General features: G+C 37.7%; 1 protein-coding gene across 17 annotated transcripts in view; it reads right to left on the minus strand.

The window, feature by feature from the left end:
• Positions 1-13453, minus strand: part of LOC106877701 (rho GTPase-activating protein 23) — a 372660-nt gene that overhangs the window by 98382 nt on the left and 260825 nt on the right. For all 17 annotated transcript variants that reach the window (XM_089357939.1, XM_089357936.1, XM_052970828.2 and 14 more), the window contains one exon: positions 4847-4883. In XM_089357939.1, the coding sequence (XP_089214065.1) occupies positions 4847-4883 (37 nt within the window). The remainder of the gene's footprint in view (positions 1-4846; positions 4884-13453) is intronic.

A 13453-nucleotide genomic window follows, 5' to 3' on the forward strand; every position in this document is an offset into this window, starting at 1 on the left:
CCCCACAGCAGCACAAACTCCAGTCTCCAGCCTTCATGACATCACAGCCTCTAGCCTCCACACCACTGCAAACTTCAACCTCCAGCCTACAGCCTCTATGACACATCAATCTCTCACTCCACAACACATCAATATTATTAGAAATAATAGTAATCGTTTTGTTTATTTCCTGGTCATAAGTTGGAACAACAAATCAAGGAACCACATCAGATTGGTTTTCTTTTTCTCCCCGTCTATTTCTTACTTTAATCAACATCAACATCACCTTCACTTCCCCTAACAACAAAAATTAAAATACTCCCATATTCCATAGATTACCTTTATATTTTACTTGCTGAGGTCCCTACATTATCGAGCAACTTTTGCATTTGCTCTATAGTGTTGAGAATGAGTGCTGTATCATCAAGGAAGTCAAGGTCGCTTATGATGACAGTTGGTACTTGGTATGATCTGTGTCTGTCAATGGCGAATCCCAAGTGTCATTGCCTGCTACTTGACACATTGCATAGTCCAGGTCAAGGACAAACAAATGTGAAGCTAGAAGAAAATGGTGTACATATCCTTCAACCAAAACAAAGATCTCGATCTCTGAGCAATGAATAGATCAAAATTGAATGCAGTTGAGAATTTCAGATATCTTGGTAGATGGGTAAACAGCTCCGATGTTGACATCAAAGTCAGAAAAGCATAAGCTTGGACATTGTGTCACAAACTCAAAAGAGTATGGCAGTCAAGACTGTTCCTTGCTACTGTTGAGTCAGCGCTCCTGTATGGCAGCAAAACCTGGACACTTACCAAACAAGCAAAGAAGTGGTTAGATGGCTGCTACACAAGGATGCTACAAATGCCCCTGGATGTAAAATGGCAGAACATGACCGATGAGCATCTCTATGGAAGCCTTCCAAAAGTGATCAACAAGATCAGAGAATGATGTCTCTGCATACCAAATCATTGCATGTGGCACCAAGAAGAATAAGCATCAAAGCTTTTATTCTGGGATCCATAGCATGGTACTAGCAGAGGATTGAATACTGTCAATGAACTGAAGGTGCTGATGATAGAATCGAGATGCTTGGTGAAATGGCTTTGTTTTTGAGGCCTGGGTGTGGGTCTGGCTACAGTAAAGTAAATTATCTTTAAAGGCCTGGGTATGAGCCTGACCAAAGTAAAGTAGATTATCAAGTAAAGTAGATTATCTAACAGGGTTTTATTAATCAATTGTGGTACTAGAAAAAATCTAGACTTTTTCCTGGAATTTCAAACTTTCAAACATCATTGGATATTTACAAGCAGAAGTAATTAGTGTTAATGAAAATATTTTGTTAGAAGAGGTGAGGGAGATAACTAAGTCACTCTTACAGAATTTTTCATTGTCATTATTGGTATAGTAACCTCGACATGGTCGCTTAAATCTCTATTGTATTAAAAAAAGACACATTGGCTAGTGTAGTCTGAGATACACTATGTCTGTAATAAATGATGTAATGCTCATGATTGGAATGTCTGATCATAGGCCAGTAAACGCATGACTGACCAAGTGTTAAAATATATTAATCAGTGTGAATTTGTTTGGGCTTAGTTATATTTCTATTCTATTTTCCAACATACAGATCAAATATTTCAGACCAAAATTTTACATCCATTAAAATATAGGTTGATTTATACACCAAGATGACTTTGGAGGGCCAAAAGCTCCATGTTAAATGCAGCATGATTTGGAAAGGTCGTGGTCATGTTTGAATGTTAACACTACATGTTTACACTATATACTACATTAACTTGTATGTCGGCAAATAGGGTATATCTTACAAAAACCATCTCACTTATATTGGTGCTGCTTCTTCCTTAATCAGCCGCAAATTAATAATTTATTACATCAACTTTTAACCCTTTGACTGTAATGATGTTAATTATTCACAAATAAATTTAAAAAACCCCAAAAACAAAAGGATTGATATTTTCTACAATGCCCTTTCAGTATTTCCTGTAGGTGCAGTTTTCATATCAACCACTAAAAGTCTTTAATTCTTTCTTCATGAAGAAGTATTTTTATGAAATATGTGAAAAAAATTAAGAAAATCTGAAAAATTATCTTTTCTAAAAAAAAGTACCACCAAGGAGTGTCTCTGCTTCAAGGAGTGTCTCTCCATAAGGAGAGGTTTTTTTTCAAAGCCATCTGACAAAATTGCATTTCACATTAACAGTAATATAATTTTGAGCAGATATATCTGCTTGCCATGTTCAAAGGGTTATACTGTGACAATGGTTAAACTGTGATCAAACGTTATTTATAACTTTACATACATTTCACAGTAAAGTAATAAAGTTAATAATAACATCTACACTTTTTCCTTCCAATAAAAATATTTCCCACACTATATATAGATTTGTTTATCTCATTCTTCTTTCATCTTTTATATCAAGAACACAGACTTGCAAACTTTCTTGTGACAGTTTTAAACATTCTGAATAGAAGCAGGAAATATGTTGTCATTCAACTCCACTCTTGTGTCATAATTTGTGGCACCCTGTATATTGCTGTTGGCACACTTGTGTCACTGCTCGTGGGGCCCCTGTGTATTACTAGTGGCACACTCGTGCCATCATTTGTGGAACCTTTATGTGTTGTTGGTGGTACACTTGTGTAAGTGTTTGTGACACCTCTGTGAATTGTTGGTGGCACATACTTGTCATCATTTGTATCACCAGTGTCACTGCTTGTGGGGCCCCTGTGTCATAGTTTGTGGCACTCTGTATATTGCTGTTGGCACACTTGTGTATTATTGGTGGCACACTCGTGCCATCATTTGTGGCACCTTTATGAATTGTTGGTGGAACACTTGTATAAGTGTTTGTGACACCTCTATGTATTGTTGGTGGCACACACTATCGTTTGTGGGACCTCTGTGTCACTTCTTGTGGGGAACCTGTGTATTATTGGTGACACACTTGTGCCATCATTTGTGGCACCTTTATGTATTGTTGGTGACACACACTTGTGTCATCATTTGTGACACCTCTGTATATTGCTGGTGGCACACTTGTGCCACTGTCTTTGGTATCCTTATATATATTGCTGGTGGAATATTTATGCCATTGTTTGTAATACCCCTGTGTATAGTTTATGGTTCTCGTACATCTGTGGGTAAACTTGAACCTAAGTAAATAGTTTCAGTAAAGAAAGGACTACTTCATACAGCAGTCTCAACAGAGTTGGTTGGAATAGCTTTATGTTAATGAGATAAACAGACTCAGTAATGAGTGGCCCATTATTGGAACCTAAATAACAGCAACAACATTCACCAGAAATAGGTGTCTCTCTTCCAGCAAATAATGGATTACATTGTTTAATCAAGTCAGATGTTGAAGGAGTTACACTTTTAATGATTACAGCAGGATTTTATTTCTTTTCTTTATTTCAAAGCTGATACTAATTAACTTGGTTTTGTGACAAATTAATTAATAAAGAAGATATCAGAAACAAGTGTGGATAATGTTATGGCATAACTAGTTCTGATCTGATACATGTACCAATCTCCTGTTATGACACATGTAGCATTACATTGACACATGAGGTATTCTATGTAGCATTACATTGACACATGAGGTATTCTATTGTGACACAAGGGGCATTTGATTGTGACACATGCTGCATTCCATTGTAACACATGTAGTGACTTGTGATACACCCAGTGATCTGTTGTGGCACATGTAGTGATTTGTGTCATGTCCAGAGACCAGTTGTGACAATTTTAGTGACCTGTTGTGACAACTCTAAGTATTCACTTGACCTTCGAGAAGTAGAAGCTAAATCTCCCTCAAATCACATCTTACAAGAAAAGAAAGATACATTGACCAGTATAGTCCTAGATAAACAAAAAGTTGGGTGGTCATAGATGAAATCTCTTTGATCACACAACTTCTCAATCAGGGCAGAGTTTTTGTTTAATGTCTAACTCAGAGGATGGAAGGTAGCCCCCATGACTGTTTTCAGGATCTTCATGAATAGTGATGGAAAGGGAATAGAGGTTACTTTTCTATAACTTTTCATCAATATTATGCTACCATATATACCGTAAATCCTCGAGTATAATCAGCACTTTTTTCCCAAAATTTAAAGGTCAAAATTTCTACTGTGTACTATATATGAGGTTAAAAATGAAAAATATTTTCTAAGCAAAATTTTCTAAGTGATAAATATGTAAAGGCAATTTACTTAATATTTATTTTTCACTGACATTATTACTGTTATTTCTTTATTTTCTGCAAACAAGGTGCACAAAAAAGCTATACGTTTGCATTATGTTATATATTCAATAATAATAAGGGGAGTTACTGTATATACATTTACAAATGTTATATAGACCTCATTGACTCAAGTTAGAGAAGGGGTGCATATTATACACAAGGTTTAGGTTTTTCAGAGATACAGCCCCCTAAAAATCCCCTGCGTATTATACTCAAGGGCGGACTATACTCGAGGATTTATGGCATATACCTGAAACATTTACAAAACTAAATCTGAGCCAAAAGAAGTGCCTCAATGTGCTAAAAATAGTAGCCAAATCTCCATCAAATCACACTTTACTGTTTTAAAAATCAAGAACACATGAGATAATGTAGTTTTAGATGCACTTGTCCAAATAAAAGGCGAGATGGTCAGGGTTAGAATGTCTTTGATCATAGGTTTGTTCACTCAGGGATGAACTGGTAGCAAACAACAGCAGCAACACAATCCATTTTTTATCACAGTGGACAAACCCATAGCCTATATCTTTAGCACTTCACAATAGTTGAAAGATAGAAAATGAAATGAAAAGAGTCTACAGTGTGTAAAAATAATTACCTTCCGGATCATTTTCATCTGCTATGCTTGCCCCATCCTGCAAATAGAAATCAGTAATTAATAATTAAATACAAATCATTAATTAATAATTATAATAATTACATAATAAATAAATATAAACATGCAGGAACATGCATGGCTGCATGGTAAAAAAAAAGTTTGCATCCCAACCACATGGTTTTCATTTTAGTCCCTCTGCAGCATCCTGGGCAAGCTGACCAAAGACTTGTGAGAAGATTTTGTAGACAGAAACTAAAAGAAGCCTGTCGTATCTGTGTTTATCAGTGTGTGCGAGTATGTATGTGTGTATGTGTATTTGAGAAGAAGAGAGAGAGAGAGTGTCTTTTTGTCTTGACAGCAATCAATAGTTGTAAGCGAGCAACACCAACTGACAAGTGGTGTTATTCATTTACAATGAACATGAAAACATGTCAAGCCATGGAGAAATATTGTTTGGAGTGACAGGAAAGACATCTAACCATAGAGAATCTCAGCCTCAATGGATTTTATCTGACCCATGCAAGCATGGAAAAGTGTGTATTAAAAAAATGACAACAAAGATTGTAAACTTTGTAAATTATTCAACAGGAGCAATATGAAAGCCATTTTCTGAACTGTAGGCAAAATCATTTAATTTTGTAACCATAGAATCCTTTTAAACAATACATGCTAAAGAGAAAATAAAAGTTAACATAAAAACACTGTGAATCTGGCAGTTACAACTGAAGAAAAAATAAGGGACAGAACTGTGTGTTACATTAGTAACAGAAAACTAATTTAAAAACTGACTATACCAACACATGACATCTTTCAGACACCATCACAAAGAAAACGCCATTTCATTTTCAAAGCAAATTCGGAAAAAGAAAGACAATGGCGACTGTCCCAAGACAGTACTCCTACTTTCTCTTCTATAATGTGAGTTGCTGTGTAGCTCCCTTAAGCAAAAAACCTGTTCTGTTCTGACACCTTCCCTCTCACTTGAACCTCTCATTTCCAGCATAAAGTCACCTTCCTCTCTACTGTAGACACCCATAGACCTCATTGGAGGTGGTGCTATAAAAAAAAAAACACTTAAAGCATGCAGTGAAGTGGTTGGTATTAGGAAGGGCATCCAGCTATAAATACCAGACTGAAGGAGACTCTGGAGGGCAAAGCAGTCTTCAAACCTGTCAGATCCTGTCAAACCAGCATGGAACATGGGCATTAGATTACGATGTCTGTGTGTCAGTATACATGCATGCATGTATGTATGTATAGCGTATTGAAGCTAACCAAGATCAGCGTGTATAAACAGTGATATTCTATGGTATTGAGTGCTTTTTCTCTTCTTCATTAAAACACAAACACACACACACACATGTAGGGTTATGTAATACAATTCACAAGGGTGTAGGGCTACATAACCTGATGTAATGGGGTTGGGAGGTTGGGGTGGGAATGGTGAAGTGAAATAGCGTGTAAATAAAATGGTGGTAGTGAGTGGGGTGGAGGACAGGAAACAGGTCAAAGGAACATTTAATAGCTGTGTGTGTGAGTGTGTATGTGTGTGTGTGTGTGTGTGTGTGTGTGTACTGTGTGCCATAATCAACAGTCAGGCTGTCTGGAGAACACAGCAAATGGTAATCTCCATTTACATCTAGATTACCATTTGTGTGTGTGTGTGTGTGTGTGTGTGTGTGTGTGTGTGTTACCAACATACAAAAGAAAAATATTGTGTGTATAAATAAATATATATATATACTCATAGAAAATGTACTGAAATGGTAAACTACAATTATGTATGTGAGTATAACCACTACCACCACTAAATATACATACAACAATAAAAATGGGGATGTGTACCTGAATATTTTTTTATTCTTTTACTTGTTTCTGTCATTAGACTGTGGCCATGCTGGGGCACAGCCTTGTAGAATTTTAGCCAAACAAATTGATCCCAGTAGTTATTTTTAAAGCTCAGTACTTATTCTAATAGTGTCTTTTGCCGAACTGCTAAGTTATGGGGATGTAAATGCAACAACACTGGTTGGCAAGTGATGGTGAAGAACAAACATGCACACACACATGCATACGACAGGCTTCTTAAAGTTTTTGTGTACCAAATCCACTCAAAGCTTTGGTCAGCCTGAGGCTATAGCTGAACTCACTTCACTTGCCCAAGATGCCACAGAGTGGGATTGAACCTGGAACCATGTGGTTGGGAATTAAACTTCTTACCACCTATATATATATATATATATATATAAGAGTGGCTGTGTGATAAGTAGCTTGCTTACCAACCACATGGTTCTGGGTTCAGTCCCACTGCGTGGCACCTTGGGCAAGTGTCTTCTATTATAGCCTCAGGTCGACCAAAGCCTTGTGAATGGATTTAGTAGATGGAAACTGAAAGAAGCCTGTCGTATATGTATATATATATATGTGTATATGTTTGTGTGTTTGTGTTTGTCCCCCCACCATCCCTTGACAACCGATGTTAGTGTGTTTATGTCCCTGTAACTTAGCAGTTCAGCAAAAGAGACCAATAGAATAAGTACAAGACTTACAAAGAATAAGACCCGGGGTTGATTTGTTCAACTAAAGGCGGTGCTCCAGCATGGCCACAGTCAAATGACTGAAACATATAATAGCATAAAAGAATACACACACACACACACACACACACACATAGATAGATAGATACATATATACACAATACATACACATACGTACATACATGTGTATGTTAAGATATATGGCTCAGTGATAAGGGTGTTGGCCTGACTGGCCTGATGATCAAAAAGTCATGGGTTCAATTTCTGGACCAGGCGACATGTTGTCATCTTTGAGAAATGCACTTCATTTCAGATTACTCCAGTCTACTCGGCTGATATTGAATATCAGCCAAGTATTGCATGTGCCTATGAAATTTTAAGTCATATGGAGTTGAGTCAAACTCATATTAAATATGTGTAAATTCCAGCCAAATATGATGAGTGCCACTTATTTTTTTTTGGGGGGGGGGTTATCTACTCACTTGTTTGTTTGTATGTGTGTATACTCTTTACTCTTTTACTTGTTTGTCTTTTTGACTGTGGCCATGCTGGAGCACCGCCTTTAGTCGAGCAAATCGACTCCCAGGACTTATTCTTTGGAAGCCTAGTACTTATTCTGTCGATCTCTTTTGCCGAACCGCTAAGTTACGGGGACGTAAACACACCAGCATCGGTTGTCAAGCGATGTTGGGTGGACAAACACAGACACACAAACACATACACACATAGATACATATATATATATATATATATATATATACATATATACGACAGGCTTCTTTCAGTTTCCGTCTACCAAATCCACTCACAAAGCATTGGTCGGCCTGAGGTTTTAGTAGAAGACACTTGCCCAAGATGCCATGCAGTGGGACTGAACCCGGAACCATGTAGTTGGTAAGCAAGCTACTTAACCACACAACCACTCCTACGCCTGTATGTATATATAAAATACGGATATGTATGTATATCATGCACACAGTTATGCAATCACAGATGCAAATACACAACTATATATATATATATATCTATATAAAGCTGAATTAACTATTAAGCAATATAAGCACATGCTAAGGACATCAAGGGAAAGTAGGGTACCAGTGAAATGGTAAATGGTTTATGGCACAAAAGAAATCACTTTAGATTTGCTAAAATAATATTTGAAGTGGTTTGTATGATCAGAAATATAATTTCAAAGTGTTCATGGTGTCATAGTGAGGATCTGATCGAAGACTTTGCAATTAAAAAAAAAAGGTATGAGAAAACTTTTAAAATATAAATGAAGTGGAAGTATACAAAAACAAACATTATTTTCCATCTTACTGTCAGTTTTGTTTCATTTAAAAAAATATAAATTTATTTTATGGGTTATCATTGTTTATATTTTGAATTACATATATATCAGGGCAACAAAATCTTTGAAGTGCTTAAGGCTTCTAATAGGTCTTAATCTGACCCTGAATACATAAGGAAAATAGATACAAATAAATGGATGGATAGATAAATAGATATAGATAAACAGATATGGATATAGTTTGTTAAATATGGACAGAAAGATAGATATACATAGATAAGAGATAACTAGCTAGCAAGCTAGATAGATAGATGTAGATAGACAAGGGAAAGCCTGTGTAAAAGTAGAGTAGTTATCTTATCTAAGAAAACATCCTGCCAGTATTTTCAGCAATCTAACTCCCATTGCCATCTTACTTTTCCACAAACCATCAGCATTATAATCCCCATCTCGCTTTAATGTCAACCTAGGGATGGAGTGTAAGGTGGGTAATGATAAGTGAGGACTTTGGAGGGTGAGGATATAGAACTGAGGATGTGTGTGTGTGTGTGAACACTGAAGGAAATATTGATAAACTGCCACAGTTATGTGCGCGTCCTAATATTGTCGATATTGACCTAAACTCTACAACACAACTCCTACTACCATCAACACTATGACTCCCATCCATATATCTTAATGGGTATGTGGTAAAGAAGTTCAATTCAAAGCCATGTGGTTCCAAACTGTTTAGTTAAAAAAAATTAATTTAAAAATCTGTGATTGAGATGGAATAGATCCACACCACCTTTAGTCCCAGGATTTATTCTTTGTAAGCCTAGTACTTATTCTATCAGTCTCTTTTGCTGAATGGCTAAGTTATGGGGACATAAATGCACAAACATTGGTTGTCAAATGATGGTGAGGGGGGGGGACAAACACAGACACACACACATATATATATATATATACGATGGGCTTCTTTTCAGTTTCCATCTACCAGATCCACTCACAAAGCTTTGGTCAGCCTGAGGCTATAGTACAAAACACTTGCCCAAGGTGCCATGCAGTGGGACTGAACCTAGAACCATGTGGTTGGTAAACAAGCTACTTACCACAGCCACTCCTGCGCTTACACATACATATATATACATATATAAAACACTTTTATTTTGGTCAAGTTGATCTCTTGTTTCTCTCAGGCAAGTTTATAAATGTTTGTGTGTGTGTGCGTGCGTGCGTGCGGAAAATGAAAAACTGGTGCTTTTAAAATGAAATCTCTGGTGACATTTGTTCTGCACTTTGTTACAGAGATTCCCTTATCACTTACAGAGAGATTCCCTTATCAGTTCAGTGAACCTTTGATTGATTTCTTGGAAACCAATAAACCTATTTTCCTTTAATTGTAATATAGAATTTTAAAATAATACCAACTAAACTCCCTAACATTTTATCATTATTGTAATCCTAGAATCATCTCTACCATAACAACCAATACTACATGGAATCTCTTCTGTAATTTAATTACAGACTTGTAGTTATTACCAATACCACCATTATTATACATATAGAATTCCTCTCTTACGCTTTACATCTTCCCCCACACTCTCTAAAGCCGTATGACCCCTCTCACATCTGCAGTGATGCTGCCCCCACCTAACTCACCCACTTCTAGTTTCCTCTACAGGTGGTTTCCCTCCTGCAATCATGAATAAAATGGGCCTGAGTTTGATAACCTTTCCATTATATCTTGCCTGTTGCTAAGCCTCAGTTCCCTTCAATCAACCCTTACTTTTAATCAAGTTCCTGAACAAAAAAACAAAAACAAAAAAAAAACAACAAAGGAAAAAAATCAGAACTTTTGATATGTCCATTTACTCAAACCAACACCCACAGGAAATTGATTAGGAATTTACAAATGAAAATGTAAATAGAACAGTATGAGAAGTACCAATGTAAGGCAAGTAACTCATAGATACATGGTTCACAGTCCTACCAGTGGCAGAAGTGTGGTTAACAATCCCATCTTTTCATTCACTAACATCTAATAATAATCAATTGCATTAACCAAGACTATTACTATTATTACTATTATTATTATTATTATTGAGTGAGAGAGCAATGCATGCCACCTAAGTGATACTGGGGTACAAATATATGAAGCCCATCATAAACACCCATCTGATAAGGGGACACCAGGCACATGCATCACAACCATATGTGCGAGACATGGTGATCTCATATCAAGATAAACAGTGCATGACCTTGCAGGTGGAGCCTAGTTAGAATTTTCTTTAGGCTGAGTAGCCCATTGTGCACAAAAGGTCCCGGAATAAGATTTGCTTAAGGATGGTGAATAAAACACCCATTTTTCCAGGAGTGAATTATTCAAACCCTAAAGAATTCCTCTCAACACATAACTATGATGCTCCCCCACTATTCCTGCTCATGATCAGGGATGCACATATCATCAGCCGCTAAGGGACATGCTCGACTGGTTAAGGTCAAACAACTAACAAGAAATTCCGTGGTATTGAGAAGAATATTTGCTGTAGCCCATCTTTTATAACCAGACAAAACAATGTACATGATAATACTTCCAATCAGTTAAGATAAACAGTCATGAAAGCCACTGTCATGTATAGCATCAATTCTGAGCATACATCTGTGAAGAAATAAAAGGAGAAGGGCTCTTGCCCTGTTGCTCTGTTACCCATGGCTTTTGTGGGTTTTTCCATGAAGGACCTTAAAGTGCCTCATCCTATTGAGAGATTCATGTTGTTTAATTTTTTATTGTTTTCTAGTGTTTACATGCTGTAAAACCCTTTGTATCATCTTGTGTTGTCTTTTATGTTGTGTCATGTCATTTTATGCTGTTTTATGTAAGCCCGTGTGGCTAATAAAATAATAATAATAATAATAATAATTTCCTCTCTCCCTCTTTCGGAGAGAGGTACAAGCACATACACAAACATATATACACACGGCAGTAACTTCTGCCTACCAAATTCAATCACAAAGCTTCGGTCGGCCCGAAGAGTGGTTGGCGTTAGGAAGGGCATCCAGTTGTAGAAACTCTGCCAAATCAGATTGGAGCCTGGTGTAGCCATCTGGTTCACCAGTCCTCAGTCAAATCGTCCAACCCATGCTAGCATGGAAAGCGGACGTTAAATGAATAATAATAATAATGTGGCCAAGCTGACAGAACTGTTAGCACACTGGACAAAATACTGCCAAGGTCAACTTTGCCTTCCATCCTTTTTGTTGGGTACAGTGAAGGAGCGGGGGGCGCAGGGAAAAGGTGTAAGTACTGGAGTACCTCAGCAGAAAAGGGTGGTGGGGAGGGTGGTGTTAGAAGTATTAACAGACGCAACTCTACACTAAATTCTCCAGTAACACTAAATTCAGTCGAAAAGTCACAAGACTGAACCAGAAACATTTTTTTATGTTGCCATTGCTGTAGTTTCTTTGATGTGAACAGCTGAGTAAGAGAAGTCAGCCAAACAACAATAACAACAGCAACAACAACAACATGGACCATGGGAGTGTAGAAATGGATATTATGACGGTGATGACGATGATGATTAAAATGACGACCATGGTGATTAAGATGATGATGATGATAATGATGATGTAGTTGAGTAAGGAAGTAGGCCAGGGAGAAGAAACTGAACATTTCTTGGGTCTGGAGATACTTGCTTATTATTTAATCAAGATTTTGTCTTGTTGACATTTGAGAATACCCCCAACCCCCACCCTCACTCCCTCTCCTGCCTCAGTGGTGTTGGGATGAGGGTGGGGATGCAGGGAGGGAGAACGGGGGGGAGGGAGACGTTCTCTAATGGGTTTCAAATGCCATAAGTTAGAAAGTATGTGAGGATTAGATGTGTGTGTGTGTGTGAAGGGGTTTGGTCAGGGTTATGAATGACTTAATATGCACTTTGAACAGATGTGTGTGTGATAAGCTAGACATGGGGGAGCCAACAGAGAGAGTTCTGGTGAAGAGAAGATAGAACTCCTGGAGGATGGACCAACAGCACCAACACTGCCACCACCACCACCACCCCTTTATAACTGCATGTTTTCTTATATTAAAGGCATTAGTTCTCTGCTGCCGTGCAGTTAACTAGGACTGACTCCTGTCACTGTTACAGAGAGTGAGGTAGGATGGGGTGGTGGTTACGGGGAGGGGAGTGGGAGGGGGGGGGCAAACGTCCTCCCACCTCCTCCATTCCCCAACTCTCTGTATAAAATGTAGGTGAGGGTGGAGAGACAGCCACTCCCAACAGCTGATTGTATAGGTTGTTGTTGACTTACATCAACAATCATGGAACTTGGTAGGGTCGGACATCTTGTTGAGGAGATAGAAAGATAGACTACACACACACACACACACGTACACACACACACGTACACACACACACAAAGTATCTGGTGTAAACTGATGGTAGTCAATGAAAGACCCCAAAGAAGCAGGATAAAATTCAATGGATAAGAATAGAATCCATTATTATTATGATGGTGGTGTTTAATAATGTTAGTATCTGTGGTTGTGATGATGATGATGTCCCATAATTCCTGGTGGTGAAGTTAAACTTGGAACAGCAGATATCTCTGCTACACCATGTGTCATTGCTAATCTCATATCTTCAGTACAAGGCAGTTCAGAGTCTGAACAGACTACACACACACACACACACACAAACACACACACTCTCTCTCTCTCTCGCTTGCTCTCTATCACACACAAACATCTGACAAGAGAACTCTCTTTTCTGATTACGCTAGCGCGTGCAAACA

Source organism: Octopus bimaculoides, chromosome 9 (genome assembly GCF_046866305.1).
Source record: "Octopus bimaculoides isolate indiv1 chromosome 9, ASM4686630v1, whole genome shotgun sequence".
NCBI lineage: Eukaryota > Metazoa > Mollusca > Cephalopoda > Octopoda > Octopodidae > Octopus > Octopus bimaculoides.